At 47.8% G+C, this 21,818-nt stretch overlaps 1 protein-coding gene across 1 annotated transcript in view; it reads right to left on the reverse strand.

Annotated features, from left to right (window-relative positions):
- The window catches only part of PARP2 (poly(ADP-ribose) polymerase 2), a 695,158-nt gene that overhangs the window by 237,231 nt on the left and 436,109 nt on the right, over nucleotides 1–21,818 (reverse strand). Inside the window, exon 14 of the mRNA XM_069651725.1 lies at nucleotides 7,411–7,545. Within this exon, the coding sequence (XP_069507826.1) occupies nucleotides 7,411–7,545 (135 nt within the window). The remainder of the gene's footprint in view (nucleotides 1–7,410; nucleotides 7,546–21,818) is intronic.

Genomic DNA, 21,818 nt, shown 5'->3' on the forward strand with positions numbered 1-21,818 from the left:
CCTTGAGGGACGGAAGGAAGGACCTGAGGGCCCAAAACACTGCACGGAGCTCCAGGACGTTGATATGCAGGGACTTCTCCGTCGGGAGCCAGAGTCCCCTTGCGTGCAGATTTTCGGTGTGCGCTCCCCACCCTTCTAGGGAGGCATCCGTGGTCACAGTCACCTGGTGGGCTGGGGTCTGGAAGTCCATGCCCGCCGTCAGATGCGCGCGGGTGCCCCACCACCGTATCGCTCGTCGGAAACTCTCGTCGAGCTTGATCCTTTCCTCGAAGCTGCCCGTCGTCTGGATCCAGCGCGCATCCAGGAATTCTTGCAACGGGCGCATCCGGAGCCTGCACATGGGAATGAGGTAGATGCAGGAAGACATCATCCCGAGGAGGGACTTGATGGACCTCACCTTGGCCGCGTCAGCCACCAACATCCGTTGCACCTTGCCCAAGATGGTCCTGGTCCTCTCCTCCGACGGGGAGGCCAGAAGGGACACTGTGTCGAGCCTCGCTCCCAGAAACAGTGCGACTTGAGCGGGCACCAGGTGGGATTTGGCGTAGTTCACGGAGAATCCCAGGTCCGTGAGGAGTTGGACGGTCCTTGCCGTGTGGACCACGGCGAGCTCCCTCGTCTTGGCGCGGATGAGCCAGTCGTCCAGGTAGGGGTAGACGTGAATCCCCTCGCGGCGCAGCTGCGCCGCCACCGGTGCGAGGCACTTGGTGAAAACCCTGGGTGCCGACCGTAGTCCGAAGGGAAGGGCTTTGAACTGGTAATGACGCCCTTGGACCACGAATCTGAGGAATTTTCGGTGCCCCTTTAGGATGGGAATGTGGAAGTAGGCATCCTCCAAATCCAACGACGATAGGAAGTCTCCTTCCTCCAGCTGACCCAGGACGTGCTGGAGGGTGACCATCCGGAACTTCTGCGCCTTGATGAACTTGTTCAGGCGTCGCAGGTCCAGGATGGGGCGCCATCCTCCCGTCTTCTTCTTCACGAGGAAGTATCGCGAGTAGACTCCGGAGCCCCGAAGCCTCTTTGGGACGAGTTCGATGGCGCCCTTTCTGAGCATGGAGAAGTTGAGGGACGTGAAGTTCTTTCCTGGCCACGGGGGGGACGCGCGGGCACCTTCTTTGAAACTCGAGCGCGTGGCCCCGGGCCAGGGCGTCCAGCACCCAAAGGTCGGTGGAGATGGACTCCCACACGCTGACGAAGCCCGCCAGCCGGCCTCCCACCGGGGTGCTTCGGTGGGGGCCCGACCCCACGGCCGGTTCAATCCTGCTTGGACGCGGCCTTGCCGCCTTGGCCTCCTTGGCGACGACGGCGGGGTCCGCCAGACTTGCCTCGTCCTCTGTAGGCCTCTTGCGACGACGAGCGGGCCGCTTGACGGTAGGAAGCGAAACCGCCGCCGGAACCTTTGGAGGCGCCCTTGCCTCCGCCGCTCCGAAAGGGCGTCCGCCGTTGCTGCAGTACTCCAAGGGCCCGGGCCGTCTCAGTATCCGCCTTGATGGCCTGAAGGGAATCGTCCACTGTCTTCCCAAACAGGTTGTTCCCGTCGAAGGGCATGTCCAGGACCCTGGTCTGGACGTCCTGCCGAAAGTCCGTAGCCTTGAGCCATCCACGACGTCGAAGGCAAACGCCGTTGCCCAGCTGGCGGAACCCAGTGTCGGCGATGTCCGTCGCCACGGTGATGGCGTGGTCCGAGGCCACCTCACCTTCCTGCAGGATCTCAAGGGCCTCCGCCCTCTTGTCGTCCGGCAGAAAATCCAGCAGGGGAGCTATCTTGTACCAGAGTTCCCTGTCGTAGCGGGCCACGATAGCCAAGGCGTTGGCCGCTTTAATCGTCGTCGCCGCCGACGAGATGACTCTACGTCCCATGGCATCCAATTTCTTTCCCTCGCCGTCCGGCGGGGAAGTCGACGTGGAGGCCGCACCCCCCCCCGCTTTCTTCCTGGCTGCCGCGGAGACGACGGAGTCCGGGGTAGGCTGCGCCCGGAGGCATAGGGGGGCCGAGTCCGGGACCCGGTACTTTTTCTCGTACCGGTCTCTTTTCGCTGGCGTTGTGGAAGGGTTCTTGAGGAGGGAAAGGCCCTCATCCCAAATGTCGTCCAACAGAGGCACTGCGAGGACCGTCTTCCTCTTGGCCTCGCGCCGTTGGTAAAGGAAGCCTTCCTTTTTCTTCTCCTCAGGGCAGAGTTGGAAAAGCTCGGATGCCCTGGCGATCATTGAGTGGAACGATCCAATCTCGTCGGGCGGAGAAGCCCTGGTGGGAGGCGACGACGGAAAATCCTCGTCGTATGCCTCGTCGTCCGTACCCGTCGCTGCCGTGTCAGTCCCCGTATCATCCCCTCGGGTGGACGGGGAGGAGGGCTGGACGGGGCGCGACGGTTGAAAAGGAGGCGGTGGATGGATCCTTCTTTTCTTGGTAGGGGGAACACCAGAAGGTCCCGGTTCTGGATCCCCCGACGGGAGAGGTTCCTCCGTCGGCAACGGTAGTCTCGTCCTTATCTCGGAGCATAAGGACTGTATAGCCAACAAAATGGCCGCCGAGTTGTCTTGCGGCGCTGGCAGAGGGGAATCCGACGGGCGAGCAGGGGCCCCGTCGGTATCCTCGACGATGTCGTCGTCGTCACCTGCGTCGGGGCCCATTCCGACGGGCTGGTCTTGTTCCACGCCTAGGCCGTGGCTTAAGACCTCGATCAGCTCCTCTTCTGAGGTTGAGGCCGAATCTACGACGACGCCCTGCCCCCCCTTCTTCTTCCCCACGGAGGGTTTCACGGGGGTCCTATCGATGGGCACAAAAGAAGACTCCCTCCGAGGAGGCAGGGAGATTCTGGGCCCCGAGGCCGCCACCACTGGTGCAGCCTCCACAGGCTGGGCCAGGGCCGCCGCGACCGTTTCGATAGAGGGCTTGGTCGAATGGATCAAGGCCTTCACCACCTTAGGTGCGCTCACCGCCTTATCCTTGAGGGAGGGGGCACTGCCACGCTCCTCCTCTGCCTTAGAGCTCGACCGGGGCCTCTCCAGGAGCTTCGCCGGGTGCTCGGCCTTCCTCTTACCCGACCCAGAGCGTTGGCTCGTGGTTGATGGTGCCGGGGAGGGTGCGCCCTGCCTGGCGCCCGTAGATCCCGACCGTTCGGCGCTCCCGGTGCCAGCGGACTCGCGGTGCTTGGCCTTATGTTGGGCCCCCGTCGCCGGGGCGCCCTCAAAGGTCTTAGAAGACCGCTCAGATTTCATCTTCTTCTCGCCAGACGGGCTCTTACCCTCCAGCCAGCTGGCGAGACGTTGATGGCGGTCCTTCATGGTCCGTTCCGACATGTTGCCGCAAAACGCACAGTCCTTCTCCACGTGCGTCTTGTCCCCATGAAGGCAGTAAAGGCAGAAAGAGTGTTCGTCCTCCTTGAAGACGTTCTGCAGCTGGCATCCAGGGCAGGCCCTGAACAGCTTTCCGGGCGTCGAGCTTCCCTTCTCCTGGGCCATCTCCGAGACCGGGCCTGAGAAGCTTCTGGAGTCCTCCGAAGTGTAGCTCGACGAAATCTTCACCCTTGAGGGGCACAGATGAATCCGACACGGGTCCCCGTTGATCGGATGTAGGATCGGTGGAGCTTGAGGCTCTTTTGACCGAAAGAATCGAAGTTTTTGTGAAAAAGCGCGAAAAAATAGCACTAACGCTCGAGAGCAATAGCACGAGGATCCCAACACATGAACGTGCGGTAAAAATCTGAAGATGGCTGCCAGAGGCGGTGCTTAGGTAGAGGGCAGTCATTGGCTGTGGTCAGTATGACGCAGAGACCAGTGATTGGTTATTACTACGAAAGACAGATCAGAAACGAAACTGATACTGGTTTTTTCTTTACCGAGGATTCCCAGCCTGACGACGGGGAATATTCATGAGCATGTGAATCCATGCCAGACCCCAATGCAAATAACTTTCAAAGACTCCTAGTACACCAAGGAAACCCAGGTGTACCCTACCTGCGTCACCAGAACCCACCAGCACCTCCTAACAAGCAGACCTGCATCATCAGCTATGAGACAGCTGAGCTGTACCAGAACATTAGCTCAGCTTACCTTATAAATGCCAAAACCTTGAGGTCAGACTATTGGCTTTACACAGCTAACAACTACTGGCAGAGACATTTATTACCTTGAGAATAAACTGCACCTTTGTCCATTTCTAAGCCAAAACTTGTTATCGTTGGTGCTCAGAGGTCCTGGATGACCCTGAACTGACGAACTGATTCAAAAATGTGAGGTCACTTACCAAAGCATTTAACTAAGTTACAAAGTTACTTACCTGTAAACTTGCATTGCCATTTTGTTCTGCAGAAGAACATTAAGCTATGTGCGAACTAACATTGTACAGACATTCTGTTTATGAATGTGGTAAGTGTCCGTTTACATTTACCCACCCCACGCTCTCCTGAAAGTTTAGCCTTCAGTGTTCTGGCATGTTTAATGCTAGGAGAGCCAGGTGAACTTGAGGGTAACTCTTGTCTGGTTGTGGGTAGTTCTTTTTTTGTAATCTGCTCCTCTATTTTAGATGTGCTGTGGGTGATGTCATCACTAAGATGGAACTCTCAGTTCCACAATGTGAGTGAGCCCTTAAGAGCCTGAGGACAGGGGAAGCACCCACTGTACGGAGCAAATAAAGTAAGCCACATCTTCCCTGTGTCCAATAACACTTTATTAAAAGAGCACTCAGAGCAAATGAACATCAGGGTGCTGAGATTGCAACTAGTGAAAACACCATGCATGTGTCAAACTAAGCTATCCACATGAATATATATTGGGGGACATGGGGAGAAATTAGCAATGAGCCCTTGCTCCCCCTCCTTCCAAGCATCAAGGACGGTGTCTGAAAGGAATAATCTGCCAAAAATCCACAAGTCTCTCCACCAATAACCCAACAAAGAGGTCACTACCAACTTCCTGACCATGCATCAAATGGAGCTGCCCCTCCTGCGACAAAGTTCCCGGTCTAAAACCTCATCTGTTGACCACAAGCTGGGTGATTTAGGGTGATGGGTATTTAGCTAAGCCAATCTGCAAAAAATCAATTTCCCATAATGCCCTCCAGGGACAAACACAACCTGGAACTGATCCAGGAAGCTGAATTAGGGACCGAAGAAAGGGTAAGCCTAGGAAAATACCCAGTCATGTCGCATAAGCCGTGGAAGACATCAAGAAATTGGCCTCAAGGACCAAACGCCAATATTGTACGGGCAAACTACCCTTAGATGGACTACACCTCCCACAATGCCTTTCTCTCGCAATCTGAAACCCTAGAACGGAGCAGGGAAATTAAATCTCGTAAAGGATAGGGAGACCATAGGAAAACTCTCCAAGAACAGGAAACCTGAACACCCTAGAGGCCCTCCAAAACTCTTGCCTACCGAACAGCAGCGTAGCAGGATATCCTCAACACAGGCAGCTTGTCCAGCCTCTCCATGCACAGAGTTTCAAAATGCCGATCAAGGCTCAGATTAAGCACAGCCTCTTCAGCCTCACTCTGACCATGAGGAAGTGCGACAACCTAGCCAATACAAACCTTCACACTGTTAGGTTCACAAATGTAGACCATCAGCCCTAGTTACACTCCATAGGAGGGGGCATGTTACTATATAACTCGGGCAGTACAGTCCAGTGAGGTGTCAACAGGAGTACCTGGCTTTTGTTTGAAGAATGTTGGAGAGGGAAGACTTCCGGTGAGGAGAAGTGCTACAGAGATTTTGGAGAAGACAGGAATGAGAGTGCTGCAGCGGAGAAGTGAGAGTTAAGATGGGGCAAGAGGAGGGAGTACAATCACATCAAAGAGGGAGGAAGTAAAACCAAGCGCAGATAAAAGGCGGGAATTGGAGGAAGGAGTAACAGAGGCGTGGAGGAAGGAAGTGACAACAATAACAATGGAAGTCGAGGGGCTGGGCGACAAATAGAAGATGGGTTAGGAAGGTGGTTTGACTCGAGAAGGCAGCTGGAAAATGAAGAGAAGAGGAAGTGACTGCTGGTACATGCCAAGATGATGCTAAGGAGACAGTGAAGGACCAGCAGGTGGGGGGGTGGTTGGGTGGGAAGAGAGAGAGAGAGAGAGAGAGAGAGAGAGAGAGAGAGAGAGAGAGAGAGAGAGAGAGAGAGAGAGAGAGAGAGAGAGAGAGAGAGAGAGAGAGAGAGAGAGAGAGAGAATATACTGAGGAATACATTTTTAGATGAGGCGAGTGAGGACAATGGGCTAGGGGTGGATGAGGAGTGAAAGAAAAATAAAGCACTTGAGAAAAGAGACAATTACTTTATCAAAAAAGAGAGTGGCAGAGGGCTGGAAGGAGGTCGGTCAGCTAGAGATAGGCGGTTCCTGAGGGCAAGTTAAGGCCCCAGGCAGGTCTAACAGATGGAAGAAAATTCCAGTGGGGAACAGAGAGCCAGGTGGGGAGAACAGAGTATGGATTGGTCCTTCTGCCTCTCTCCTGGCTGACCCCAGCAACATCAACCCCATACAGAACATGAAGGACATGCTTATGCAGAGGTTTATTTGCGAAGAACAGTGTAGCTCTAGTCGGGTGGTGGCTTCAGTAGCACTGCACATTAAGTTGGATGAAGGAGAGGACAAAACAAAATCGTTCTTGTTGCTCATGATGAGCGGATGTAGAGGAGATCATGACAAAGATCTGAGTTGTCTTTTCTGACACCTGGCTGGTTGGGGAACTTATCAGATCAAATCAAGGAGGTACTGTACTTCAAACTCAGTGTGTCCCGAGTACATCCTGAAGCTGGATCATCCCAATAGACACAGAAGGATTTTAAGAAAGAGGAAATCATCGAGAAGGTGGAATCATCGAGAAGGAGGAATCTGCTGAGTGGGTCCATCCTTTTGTCTTGGCTCTGAAGGAAGAAGGCATTCTGAGGATGTGTTCATCTCCGCTGACTGAACTAAAATATATAGTGGAAAAACCTTTATGCCATTCCTGTGGGAAACGCCATCAGACAGGAACCCTTCGATGGCTCGCTGAGGTAGCTTAGGTAAAAAAAGGCTTCAGCCTTAGGCCTTACCCTGAAGACAGTTTTTTTTTTAAAAACAGTAGGGTTGCCGATTTCTAGTACCAATGGGATGGAGGGATGACAGTGTGGGTCGGATTGCCACTACCAAGTTAAGAGAAAGGGACAACCATTACACCCGTTGTTGAATTAAAAATAAAACCCTTGTACCATCTCCGTCAATTGGCATGTTATCCAGGGCATCTGTGATAACATGCATTTGCCAACCATTTAGGAAAGAGGGAAAGCATTATGCTAGAGTATTTTAAATGTGTATGCTCCTGTGCTGAAGCGTAGGAAGATTACATTTGATGGGATGACTAGAACAAGAGGGACTCACTGTATACTTTCTGATTCAGATACAATTGTGCAAAGATGAGTGGTAGTGATCCTTACCTTGTACTCATGGGAATTATGATCAAGTGGCTGCAGTAAGCAGTGTAGTTTGTGGTACTGTTGATCCACAGGATGCTCCAAACTATCCACCTCTTTCGTTACAAGCTTAATTGCGATCTCAATATCACCAAGTGCCTACGAAGCACAAAAAAGTCGTCATCAATTTCTAAATATTCACAATACGGAAAAATATTTAAGTGACTTAATTGTAAGCATAGTTCACTATCAGGGGTATCATCACTAAAATCAAACTCACTATTTTTTTTATGCATGGACCATCTGAGAACACATTCCAAAATCAGTGTCTCTTTCAAATATAGCCAAGTCAACAAATCAAATATAGCCAAGTCAACAAACCGAATATATGTATGAACATTTTTTTTTACCATCATAAAAATAAGGGGGGTAGGCAAATAAGCAAGTCATGTTTGCCTGCTTTTATAAACTTGAGTAAAAAAAGAAAAGCCTGCAATGAGAAACGCATCTTATCTCCCAGAAATACAGGGAAGACAACCACTGTCCCCTTAAGAAACAAAGCCTTCATAGATTCTCCATAATGCAGTGCAGCGTCAGGTAGCCATAAATTCCAATGTACAAGCAAGTAATGTTTCCTTCTTTATTATGAAATCTTCATAATTAATCATAAGTACTTCAATAAATTAGAAATTATGACTCTGAAAATAGGTTGCAGGGCAATGCAGTTTGAAATGACACAAACCACTGACCTCAAACACAAACCTCCTTGACAAGGGTAAAAGAGAAAAAACAAATTGAAAAGTATGCCTCAAAGACTTCCAAAAATCCCAGCCGATCTGCAGGTCAAATCTACTCCACCTAAGAGAAATAAACAGCCCGTGATTTTGATGGCCTAATACTTGTTTTAATGAAAAAACATTTGACACATGAATCAATATACTTGCCTCCTACTGGATACGTTAAAACACCACTTCCTACAGACAGACGATGTTAGGGCAATTTTTAATTTTTTTTGCCAAATCCCCTCTATCTGCGAGACCCCCAGCACGTTTTGCTGCACTCCAGGATCTGTTTGTCTCTTCTCCTGAATGAGGGGACCCTTTTTCCCCTCATTCATTCTTTTGCTTTGACTATGGGAACTATTGTTCATTATATTTTTACTTTATTGTACGGAGTTGTGCTTTCCTCCAAATTTTCTAAGGCACCTGAAATTTACTTTTGCAGCACACAGCACCTTTTGTGCAGTTTTGATGGGAGCCCAATGGGCTTTCCTTTTTATTCTCTTATTTTCCATGTGAGAACTAATGTTCCCAAGGATAGGGGGATACATTTTATCCTTCTGAACTTTGTTTTTGTGAGATCAGCACTCCACACATAAGGTGGAGTGCCGAGGGGTTACATAGTATCCCCTTTCTCACTGCTCCTTACAGTGACAAGCATACCTGAATGGCTGGTGGCAAAATGGTGGCTGTATTCCTTTATTGCCATTTTCGGGTTGCTTGTTCTTTCTTGGTTGTCCTCCTTTTGTGCTGGGTGGAGTAGTTCCTGGTTTGAATTTAGTCTTCAGCGGGAATCCACTGAGAAACCTGCTGAGGCTCCAGTGTGCCTGTGAGGACAGGAAGTGGGGAAGTAGTCCAAAACTCCACTGTTCTTTGTCTACGGGATGCCTGCCTGGTACCAGTTCCAAATGGGAGGGTGGCTGTCCTGAAAAAGCAGCTATCCCCAAAGTTTGAATGTAGCCCGAGTGTTGTTTGGCTGGGTTCCTGGATAAAAAGTGTGGCTCCTGAGGCGGCAGACAAGTTGACCACTGGAATAGAAGAACCAAAGAAGATGTCCAGGGATGCCTGCAGCACCTTACAGAAACCAGAGAAGCCTGCTGTCATCCTCTGCTGTCCTGACCCAATTTTCAAATCAACAGAGAAGCTCCGAAGAGGAAGACTTCCTCCCTTGGACTGGTGGGCATAATCAGTTTTAAGATGCCCTTCAATTCAAGCCATCCCACGGCGAGCTGCAACCTTCCTTGGCTGCAAACCTGCAATTCCCTGGGACCTCGAGCCGGAGTGCAGTGCATCGCCTTACCGCTAACTAACTCTCCTGAAACTTTGGTGGACTCCTTCCAGACCTCCAGAGGCAAGAACCTCCTCCTCAACGTCCTATTACCAGAGTGGAGGACTGAGCAAGCGAGGTGAATTGTTCGGACGAGAACCGTTTCTTTTTACTGGAGTCTGTGAAAAGGCACCAAAACCACAGACCTACGTTGGAGCACAAAGAATCCTTTGCTGAGAGTTCCTTCTCCAGACTGCTACTGCGTCATCCCTTCAAGAGTCCCTCCTTTTGTCACCACAACCAAGAAACAGGAGACCGGGTCTACAGCTGCTGCATCGTGAAGGCATCCGGCTTCATCGCTCCTCTGATCCTGTGAGACTTGTGTTAATACTTACCATGAGTCATTCTGTCGCTCCTTTGTTACTGGAGTGCTGATTCCAGTGTTGGCTCATATACGATCCCCCAAGCCTCAGGCTTGCGCGTATACAGGGAGCTTTTTCTGAGGTCTCTGAATCCTTTTCGATCAACAAAACTTATACCAAAGAATCCTCAGAAACGTTGCCTTTTCTACAGCTGTGTCTTACCTACTTTACCTCCAGTTTGGCTTTTAAGAACTCATACCTAGACAGGGATGGACTGCTAAAGTCTGAAGGCCCCTGAAAATGAATATATCTTGAAAAGTACTAACATGCTATTGTTGGTCTTGATCACTTTATTCCTTCAACAGAAAATGTTTGAGTTACTACAACAGTGGTTTTACTTACCTTTGAACTATGTTTATTACGTTCATAAATCTTACCTTGCGATTTACTCACCTGAAGTATTGCATTGGTTTTCTAATGCGTTAATTAGTTTGAAATAGTATTTACCTTGCCAAAGTCTTAACTTTGCCTTGTGTATAACTATTTTGATATAACTACAAGTGTATAAGTGTTTCTTTGGGCCTATACATATTCCGTTCTTTGTAGTTACCAAAAGCCCACATTTCCCTGCTAAAATGAGCCTGGTTGCTCTGCCATACTAATACCTTGAGTGGTAGAGGACTATTCTGGAAGTTGGAGCTCTGTATACCAAGGGGATCGTTTTATAAAGTCCAACCATAAGTCGACTTTAGAAAAAAATCCCCAACAACAGATAGTACCAGATCCCCACATGTGAAGTACCATTAGGCGAGGCTAATATGAGCTTTATAATACATTTGAGCAACAGTTGTAGAGTTTAAAAAAGCTTGTACGTTCAAGTTAGTTGAGTTAGTCGACTTGTATTCATTCTTATTTATCCAGCGCTTACTCCTATGCACTGTACAATGTGATAGTGGTACAATAAAACAACATTTGACATGGATTTATATTAGGCAGGAGATGAAAGCAAGAATTCAGAAGAGAACAAAATAAAGGTAGAGGATCGAAGCACGAGGGAAAGAACATTCCAGCATTTGGATAATTTATCCCATGCACAATGGACCATTAGCATGGGCCCAGAATAGGGTTAGGGTGTGATTGGACTAATTAAACAAAATCAGAATTAAATAGTGTAGCATTATAACAGAAAGGATATACCGGGCTCTAAATTGATGGGAATTAAATGAATGAGTAACAGTGCTTGGGTTTATCTTTTTGCACAACAGCTGTGACAGGCATGCAGAATGGGCTACAGGCCTTTACATACTATTGGCTCAAATTACACATGAAAATGTATTAGCAGGGCCATGCATGAATATAAATAAGCTGCGAGTTGGCCGTGTCCAATTTAAATATAACAAACAATTTGTATAACATTGGTTACCTTGGCTACCTTGTCTGGCCCCCGCCCCAAGGAAGAGTCGGAGTGCCTTGTGACAACAGCCGGAGATACCACAGGCACTAGGTGCCAATGCAGGTAACCCATCCTCCCTGGCCCCTCGCGTCTGATCTGTCCCTTCAGGAATGTACAAAAAAAGAGCCCATATGTCCAAAGCGTGTCAATGTTACATTGATCTTAAAGCTTTCTCAGATTTGTTACATTTTCTGTAGTGCAGTACTTGCAACACAAGATCAGTTGGCCTCCGCTCTGGGCTATTGCTCCTCACAATTAACCTGTAAGTGACTGGTGTGGTGCTTGCTGCTGAAGCCATCGAGACTGGAGCCTAGAGAGAAGAGTGTCACTCTTTGCCAACTAGACTGCTATTGGCAACTGTGTCCAGCAAGCCTTCATTTTCTGTAGGAACATTTGGACACCGTCCAGGAACAACCCTGAGATTCAGCCGCTCCAAGCTGAATGACCCACCATCAGAACATCAATAAACAGCTTGGTCAACGACAATAGGTTTATTTTACAAAGCCCTCAAAATGCTTCTCCTCCTCAACACCAGAGCTGTGGCCTGCTACACTATTGGGCACAAGTTTATGAATTCCAAAATAAAAATCAATAGAAAAATTATTTTTCTGATTATCAATTCTATCACAAGACCCACTTCTAAAATCAAATGAATCCAGGGCAGGCATGCATTGCGTATCCAAAAACCTCACCCGGCAAGTTGCTGAGTGGACATTAGGAGGTCTGATGTAGCATATTTGGAGATACTGACTGGTGTAATCTAAGATCTTTAAAATACCACACCAGTTAGTTACAGGTCTCACTGACCTTTCCTGGGATCTCTTCTTAGAGAAAGCAGATGCAGGCCAACCCCTAAGGAAGCAGGCCGCTTGGTTCTCGCCGTTCCACATCTACCTACGAGGTTCTTCAGAGCCGAACCCCCACAACTCTCAGGCTGCCTTTGCCAACCGGCTTGAATGACAGACAGCCGCAGATGAGCTTCCAGGTAATTGGCTATTCACCATTGTGCACAGCTGCCATTTAAGGAGGAGCTGCAGGCAGAGGAATTTGAGTATACTAACATTTCAGAAAATACACTTGACCAGAGAATAAACTACCATAAAAATGGAACTTGACTATGCTAGTCGTCTGCAAGGCCTGAATAACTAGAGGTTGTTGGGAAGATTTTCTTTTTGCAAATCTTACCCTCTTCGTCCTGAGCCTCACACAACTACTGATGGACTTGCATAGGCTCTGAAGGTGAGATTTTGTTTTAACTCACTCACCTCTTGCATTCACTTTCTTTTGGGGATGCAGGACCCTCTTTGTAAAGCTCCAGTGAGTGGAGACTGCTCCCTTTGTTTTGGAATCCATGATTTTCGTATGGCAACACCACCAAGGGCCCTGTTAAAGAGATTTATCATTTGTATGCTTCATCCCTTCTTCTTTATATCCTGAATGGGTGGAACCTTTTTTCACTCATTCATTCTTATGCGCTTTGTCTTGTTTATTTATTTATTCATATAGCGCTCCACACCCAGGGGTATCTGGGCACATTGCTAGTTGCTTTAGAGTTACAATTTACAGGTAATGTAAGGACAGGTTACAAGTCAATATTTACATTATACAATATTAACATCAATTACAAGTACATTTAGCAATATTATACATCAGAGATGAACACGACTATTTACATAGGTATATGAACAACATTGTATTCGGTTTCGTACAACGCGGAGAAGGTCATGGATCCTGGGCAAGGAGCCAGCTTTTGTTTTTTTCTAACGCTAAAGGAGGACTGGTCAGCTCTTAGGGTTGTTGGCAGGGAATACCAGAGCTGGGCTGCCATGACAGGAAAGCTACTACCCCTCCCCCCACTTTCTTCAGCTTGTCTTATGGAGGAAAGAAGACTCCATAGTAAAGGTAAAACACACAGATTTCCACATCTCTTTTTAGGCATCTGTGTTTATTTTTGCAGCACACAGCTCCTTGTGTGCAGTGTTGCTGGGAACCCTTTGGGTTCTCCTTTGAAATTCTTTCTTTATCCTTATTTAGTACCGTTCTTAAGGATAGAGGGATACTTTGTATCCCTCCTAAAAGTTTATATTCCGAGAGATTGGCACACCACCTTATGTGGAGTGCCAAGGGGATACCTAGTATCCTCCTCACTGCCCCTGTGACATTTTAGTCACATACAACCTAGTTATGGTTGGTGGCAGTGCACGTGTTCTACCAACTACTATGCTTTTTCTTTTTACCACAGACTGTATTCACATTCCTGGTTGTGCACAATAGGGTCATCTAAGTACGTACTTGGTGGCGCCTTTCTTTTTTTGCCATTTCTAGCATGGTTGTTCTTTGCTAGCCCTTCTTCTACCATTCTGGGCGGGGGAGGCGAGTGTGTGCGTTTTGCCTTTGGCAGGAACCCTTGGGTGTCCCCACCTAGGCTCCAGTGTGTCTGGGCAGGCAGGAAGTGGAGAGGAGTTTGATTGTACAGCCACCTGCCCCCTCTGTAAACTGCTGAGAGAGATTGCAGAGGAGTGTGTGCTGAAACTGAATAAAAGGTGAGGTTCCTGAGGTGAAAGGCCAGTCAACCACTGGAAAGTGAAGTAACCGAAGAAGACGACCAGAGATGCCTGCAGACCCTTTGCAACACTGTGGAGCGAACAATGCTGTCGTGACCCAATTTTTCTATGCGCAAAAAGAGAATGACAGATCGACTACCCCTCTCTACAGTCCCCTGATGGACATGAGGCAGTTCAAACGGAAATCTACTCAGGCATTTGGTAGATTATACACCTTTAACAACTGACACTTTCTATGCACAACTTACACTTTTTATTAATTTCTTCACTTTTTAAAAAAAAAACATTAAAAAACATGTGATCACTTATAATAATCATAAATCATGAAAAAATCATTAAACACATACTATAACAATTCATTTGAGTATATAGCCTTATGGTATGGATATTAACTTCCTTTGTACAACAGTTCTTTTTGGAATTTCAAAAACCTGTTATGGGGTATCTAATTCTTACACTTTTGTTCCTAACAAAACAATGTATGGTCTTGGAAAAGAGAAGGAAATGACAGATACGCATTTTCTAACTGGTCGACATATGTTTCGGCCTTTATTGTGTGTACTGCACCATCTCAAGTGCTGTCACTCAATTCAGTGTTTAGGCCATCTTCAGGACAAAGCAGTTTGTTCAAGGAAATCAATTCGATCCCCAAATAGTAGATGATCTGACCTATGATAAAAAATACAAAATCTATTTTATTGATGATAACATGTTAAAACATTAAAGTGCCAAAATGGCAGTGTCTTTGAGGTGATGTCTCATATCATTGAAATGTACCGACCCGGTTACTGACCTGGTATCCAACGCCCAGGTACATGCATCCGGGTCCTTTCCTCTAAAGCGGCTCAAATAGAACCAAGAGCTTGCAACAAGAAAACAATGCTCCGGTGAAAATGATATACTAACGTGCGCAAGGCCTTGCTATACGAGCGTGTTGGCAACTGTTAAAAATAACATGCGCGTGGCTTCTTCCTCTCACTTGCTGCTAGTAGAACTTCACAATTAAATACACTCAATTTATAGAGTCACTAATTACAAAGCAGATTAACGTTACTCAGAACTTCTGTTTCTTCATCTGTATTAATGTTACAGTTCAGTATACATCCTGTTTCATGTCGCATAACAACTTGAAAAGAGCTTCTGAAAGCATTTAAATTTCACAACACAGAGTCACTTATCTGAACTTGCTCTCCGGCACTTCCTGTCACTGTTCCTTGACGGAATTTTCTTTGGTTTCTTGAAGTCGTCTCTGGAGCTAAAAAGGCAGAGACCTCTCTGGAGATGATATTGAATGAAAGGCAGTTTAGAACCTCTTGTGAGGTTCCAAACTGCATTACAATTGAATCCAAGCCAATCACTGCTGTGCAGGAAGTATTCCATCTTGGACTGGGATAATAGCTGGCTGATATTGTTAAGGAAATGTTGTAGTCACATACCAATCTAACCCTCCTAAACTTCTACAACTATTAAGGCTACCTAAGAATACCTTGAACTATCACCTCTTGTTACCTGACAACAACATGACATTTACATAGAGATAGGAATCAGACTTTAGGCTAAAACTGCTTCTAGAACCTTAAGCTCTGCTATTGTTTGACTAACCAACTGTTTTCCTTCCAAAAATACCTTTTCTTGTGTGATTTTGCTAACTAAATACAATTATTGTATAACTGTCAGTGCATGAGTGTGCAGTATTACCAATAATATGGTACAACTGTCATTAGTGTCCATCTCTGTAACAATTGTAACCGCAAGAAACTACAAACTAAGCAGTGGCCTGTGACAAGTATCTTAAAGTATTCCTATATATGTTGGTTAAGTTCCTTGTGTAAATATAATAAATATATATTTTATATACATTTCTTTGATCTGCTTTACTAACTGGGTTCAGTGTACTAGCCTACAGCTCAAGTCTTCCTCTTATGATAAGCCCGACTGCTCTGCCACTCTAGCAAGGTTCCATGAGTAGTACAGGCTCATACTAATGGTTGGCAAACTGTATACCATTGGGATAGTTTTATGAAGTCTTACCTCAAGTGGACCTTAAGAAAACTCCCCTTACAGGCCCCCTTTGCAATATCAGTGCAGGATTAGTCCTCTACTTTATGCTATCTTACATGGAGTGCTGGGGGTGTTCAACTCAGGACATCCCTCAATATTCATGAGAAAATGTGCCTACCTTTAGAATCAGTGTATGCAAATTTATCCCATGAATATTCACGAGGGATATATCCTGAACATCCGACAGGTTTCAAACTCTCGAGACCTGAAGTTGGGACAACCCAGCCCTAAAGTAAACATTTTTGTTGCTTTCCAGGCATCCTCTGAAAAGACTTATGGCAGTCGTTACATTTGTATTTATTTGCAAATGCACATTATGTGCTGCCTTTTTGATAATACAGCCAAGTAGACCATATATGCAAAATGGCCTCGCCGCATGTTTTAATTCCTTTTCAAGGTGGCCTGTTCTTTGTTGGCCTTCCTACCCTGCCAGGTAAGGGAGGGTTCCTTTCCGTCATGCACCTGGACGGCTTCTTTCAAGAAGCACGCAAAGGGCTCTCCTATGTGTGAGCTGGCAGGGAGGGGGCTGCTTCCCCCAATCTACATTCCTCCAGGGGCTTGGATGTCTCTGGGCATATTCTGGGAGGCTTTGAGACAGCCACCCCGAAGTTTGTATGTTGCAAGTGTCCTTATTGGAGGGCTAAGGTAGCTCAGAGCCCAAATTATGGATATAAGGAAAAAGGCTGGGCACAGAAACCAAGTCGACTACTGGAGCTGAAGACAAAAAGATGATGTCATGATGCCTACCCCCGGGGACCCAGACCAAGTCCAGCAACTCCGGAAGCAGGCATCAAGTTATACTAGGCAAGCCCAACAACCCCTGCTAGGGGATATTTGGGTGCAGTCCTGGCGCCTATGGCGCCAGGCTCATATGGAGAGTCAGTCCTGGCGCCATGGGCGCCAGCCTCATAGATTAAAACTTACCTGATGCAGACCATGCTGCAAACTCACCTGATGCAGACCATGCTGCAAGAGCTCCAAGCCAAAGGAGGCTTGGAAGGGACTACTTTACCTAGGGACTATTTTTTACTCGGGTGGGGCTGGGGAGGAATACTTACCTGGGACTACTTTGGAGGCTATTTAAACCACTCCCGAAGAGCAGCACATGCTTCGCGTTATTCTGCACCCAGCAGCGTAACTCTCACTGTGCCTGCAAGTCTTCATCCAGTCTTCTGCCACGCCCGCCTCGAGTCTGGAGCTCCTAGAAAAAGGGAGAAAGAAGGAGAAAAGGTTAGAACAAGAGCAATACCTTTGATCCTTACCTGAATTCCCGATCCATCGCACCTTTGAGCTGGAAGAAAGAAGTTATTTTATGCGTGTCGCCCCGCCAACAGCAGCGCAGCGCTGAACTCACCGGCCTTCGCAGCATCTTCACATTCCACTGCATCCTTCTGCATGCTCCCGCCGCACTCCGGCACCTAAGGGGAAGACAAGAACAGCAAGGTGAGCCAAGGGAATACACAGAGGCAATATTAGTTAACCCCCCATAGACTTACCTGATTTCACCACCGGGCGTACTATTCCTCTTCACGGGTCGGCGAACCCCGGCCCCTAACAGGAAACAAAGGGACAAACAAGGGGCAACCTCCTCACCACAATAGACTTACCTGATTTTACCGCCAGAGGCATTATTCCCCGAGACTTCATACTTTCTCTCAGCGCCTGAATAAGGGAGAAAGCAACAGGTTACATATTGACATTATTTTATCGAACTGTGTTGGTTAATACAATCCTTACCTGAATATTACCGGCTAATACAATCCTTACCTGAATATTACCGGTTGCCACAAGGAACTCTTCGCTAGGGTCAAGCTACAACCTGCAAGGAATGGGACAAGAGTGAAAGTCAGACATTTGAACTCTTACGAACTACATACTTACGGCGTCTTGCCGGGAATCTCAGAGTCAATATTATTCTGGAACTCACCAATTCCTTCGAGCCAGTGAAGCAACTGGTTATCTATGTGCCCCTGCGCTCAATGCAGGATGGAGAGCTCATCTTTCCAAACCATCAGGTGAGACTATAAGAGGGGACATCAAAGGTGATCAGTGGGGAGAACAGCAAGAGTGGGTGGGGGTTAACTTTCAACTCCACGGGTGGTTAATTCCCTTTCTCCATTTGCAGAAGAATATTCCTACGGGCCAAGTAAACAAAGCTAGGTGGGCCAGTCCAGTCCGTCATCTCGGCACTACGCGTCACATTGGTGGCGACCGCAGCTGTCCAGTTCAGATCGACGCCCCTGTGGGAGCCAGGTGAGCGTAACAGATGAAGCCGAACATAGGATGGTGGAGGACTCCTGTAGAAATCAGCATTAGCTCAGCCAAGACCCTCGCATCACAAACCTCAACCTTCTAATCGACAAGAAAGACCACTGAGAGGGGCCCTACTCCCTCTGACTGGTAGGACCAACCACCAGTCTGTTGTGCTCGAGGTACATAGCCTGTTTACGGTCAGAGTGCATTTTTGTATTTTTTCTGCAAGTCCTAGATCCACCTGTTCATCGTTGCAAGAACTTCCCAATGGTTAAAAGGCTGGAACTCATTGAAGACATCCCTTAAGTTGTCTCACTACTGGCGCCATTGATCCTCCCAAAAGTCATTGAACGGGCCGCAGCCGCAGCCTGGCCTCTGGCACCAGAAAAATGCGGGAGGCCATGCGGCAGAGGAAGGAAACCACTGGCAGGCGGTCATGGTTCTCAAATAGTGTGTCCATCGGTCTGAAAAGGGTGGATCTTTTCTGGGGGAGCAGAGGGCAGCGAGGAGATCTTGGTGGGGGAGCAGGCTGAGGTTGGAGTTTTCCCCACCCAGGTGTCAAGGACTGATCCCATGAATTGGAGCTTCTGCGCTGGTGTGACATGGGACTTGTGTAAATGAAGGGAGAAGCCCAGACACTGAATAAGGGAGCTGTCCTCAATTTGAGTCTATACCTGCTCTGGAGACCTTCCTCGGATCAACAGTCATCCAAGTAAGAGCATACGTGGAAGCCTGATCTCCTGAAGTGAGCCACCGCCGCTACCAACACCATCAACTTCGTGACGACTCTGGGCACAGAGGTTAGGCCAAAAAGGCACACTCTGAGCTGGTAGCAAGTGTCCCCAATGACGAATCTTAGGAAACGCCTGTACTTTAGATGGATTGCCACATGGAAATAGGCATCTTGAAGGTTCAGCAACACCAACCTGTTCTGAAGTTGTAGAGCCGGGAGAATTTCCTTCATTGTCCCCATCCTGAACTTGTCCTTCCTCCGGAACTTTTTAAAGGCCCTAAGGTCCAGGATGGGACTGAGTCCTCTCCCTTTCTTAGGTACCAGAAAATAACGAGAATACCAGCCAGGCCCTCTCTCTTTGGATGGTACCTCTTCCACAGCACCCTTGACAAGCAGAGCTCTCAGTTCTGCCTGGTTCTTCCAGGAGTTCCTGGTGTGATTGCTGGAGATGGGGTAGTGGTATGTCAGGTGGTCTATTCAAGAAAGAGGCAATAGCCCCATCAGATGAACTGCAAGGCCCAGTCAGTGGTGATCTCTTTTCACCTGTCCAGTGCTCGGAGACCTTCCCTCCAAATGGGGAAATGTGTGAGGAGAATGCAAAGCTGCTTGGCGGGCGCTGCCGCCCCCGACACTGTGGTTGATACAGACTGGCCCTTCGAGGCACCTCTGCCCCATCCGGGATGCGACGACCACCTCTGGCCCTGCTCTGAATGACCTGCACAGTTAGCTGTGTCGAGACCTACCAGAAGGGCCTGGGCAAGCCACCTCTTTCCAATCATTTATTCATGACCAAGAAACCGTCCCTCACCGACCCTCTTAGGAGATGGTCTGCCGCCTCAGCTATTGTTCTCCAGAGTACATGTGAGTACTTAGCAAAGCCACAACTGGCATTAATTGCCTCTAGCATCATACTTCCTGATGCGAAAACGTTCTTGTCCTAAATGTATTTTTCGACTCCGCCCATTAGCAAGTTCGAGGTGGGCATAGTTGGTCGTGAGCTAATTCGTGGCAGCTTGGACTACCAAACAGTCAAGAGTGGGATGGTCCGATAGGAAGGGAAGGATCCACTGGCTGGCTTATATTTCTTGGTAAGCTCTGTGGCAACATGCAGGGTTCAGAATTGAGGGGAGCTGGGAGCTATTTAGGGAGCTCCTGCTTCTAGCACAGTAGAGCCTGGTTAGCTTGATGCCAACAGCTACCAACAGCTACCAGGAGCTACTTTTGGCTACTAGAGCCAACTGGTGCTTTCCAAACATGTAAATATCACATTAACTTTTGAGTATTTGAGAATGTTAATAAAGAAGAACTAGAGCACATCTAATATCCATTTAAACACAATGGTTCATACAAAATGGACAAAAAGTTAAAGGAGCAACTTTGGTAGCTCCCGGTTCCCCTGCAGTAGCGTCTGCCTACAGGGTAATGCTGACACCCATGAATTGGTTTTAGCTCTTGCTCATCGAATCTCAATTCCGATCATGGCTGTTGCCACAGCATCCCAATGCATTCAGAGATAGCCGCAGTGAAGGTAATGCATTTTATGAAAGGGAGCCATTGTTAGTGACATCCAGGATGTCATTGAGGTTGTAAGACTGGAGCGACTTGGCTGGGGTTCCAAGGCCCAGAGCCAACACTACCTGCTTCACTGCTTTCCTGGATTGGGCATTGGGGTGTCCAGTGTTACACTGGATTTCTCATCTCTGGCCTGGTGGACAAGAGTTTAGGAGGCCAACCTAGTTATAGTGAACAGGGATAACTCTGGGAGCTGTAGCCAAACCAATCAAGGTGGCATGGAGTGTGGTCAAGACTAAGTCTCAGGAGTGAGTGTGGTAAGTGGTCCACAATGAGTCCAACACAGTGATCAATCAAGGATTACACTAAGACAGGCAAATACAAAATACTCTATTTACGGCCAAAGAACACACTATGAAAAATGACTAATAGCAGGTAGTAAAATCACGCAATACTAAATGGTAAAATACATATATACAATCCCAGTGAGTTAGTATACAATATTCAGTTCTCCCCCCATACCCGCAAGTACCTGGAAGGGAAGGTAAGTAAATAGTTATTACACCAACAATCCACAGAAATCACAATCCTAACTTATGAAGTTCAACCCTAAATTGTATGGGGCCTTGTGCCCAAAGTTTACAATAGTTTCAGGGAGTGGGTAAACATTAGGAGGAGGGTCCTGTGGCTGTGAGACAGGTTCCAAACATCAGAAGAGGGTGTATGCTAGTGAATAAGACTGTTCCCAGCTTTTGGGAACAAGTTATGCCAAAGCCAAACCGTTGTAAAAGTTTCAAAAGTTATTTAAACTTTTCAAGGGTGGAGATAGGTGGGCAGGTAAGTATTGCTACAACTTACCTCCCGCACTCCAGTTTTTATCCAGACTTGGTAGGTTATTGGAGGGTGGCCTGAGATCAGTTTTCCCACCGTTCGTGCCGGTCAAAGATGCCCAGGAGCTGCAAGTAAGAGAATTCTGTCAGGTACAGGAGCGTGGAGCAACCTCTTCTTGACAAACAATGCAGCAGGCACCGGTGCAGGACTTCAAGACGGTCGACCAGATGCGAGAATGCCGGTTTCAGGGATGTCACTGTTGCACAATGACAGCAGGGGACAACAAAGTCACGGTCGAAGTCGGTCCTCTATCTCGGCCCCATCGATGCTAGGACCCTGAATTTTGCAAGAGGGACTCAGAGACACAGACGACCTCTCGAGTTCCAAGCCGAAACTCAGTAACGACTCTTCCACTGTGGTAGCCCAAACTGGAGCTGGTCAGTCCACAGGATGGTCCAGGAACACTTCTGAAGGCTCCAACCTGGTGAGTTACCAGAAGAAATTGAGAATGGTTGTTCCCACCACTGCCATGGGTCGAAGCACCGATTAAGGCTCCACGAGGACTGCAGCAAAGGTTTGTCGCAAGGCCTTCTCAGGATCGGTCAACAGGTCTCCTG

The sequence above is a fragment of the Ambystoma mexicanum genome, chromosome 3p (genome assembly GCF_040938575.1).
Source record: "Ambystoma mexicanum isolate Mex_15411 chromosome 3p, UKY_AmexF1_1, whole genome shotgun sequence".
NCBI lineage: Eukaryota > Metazoa > Chordata > Amphibia > Caudata > Ambystomatidae > Ambystoma > Ambystoma mexicanum.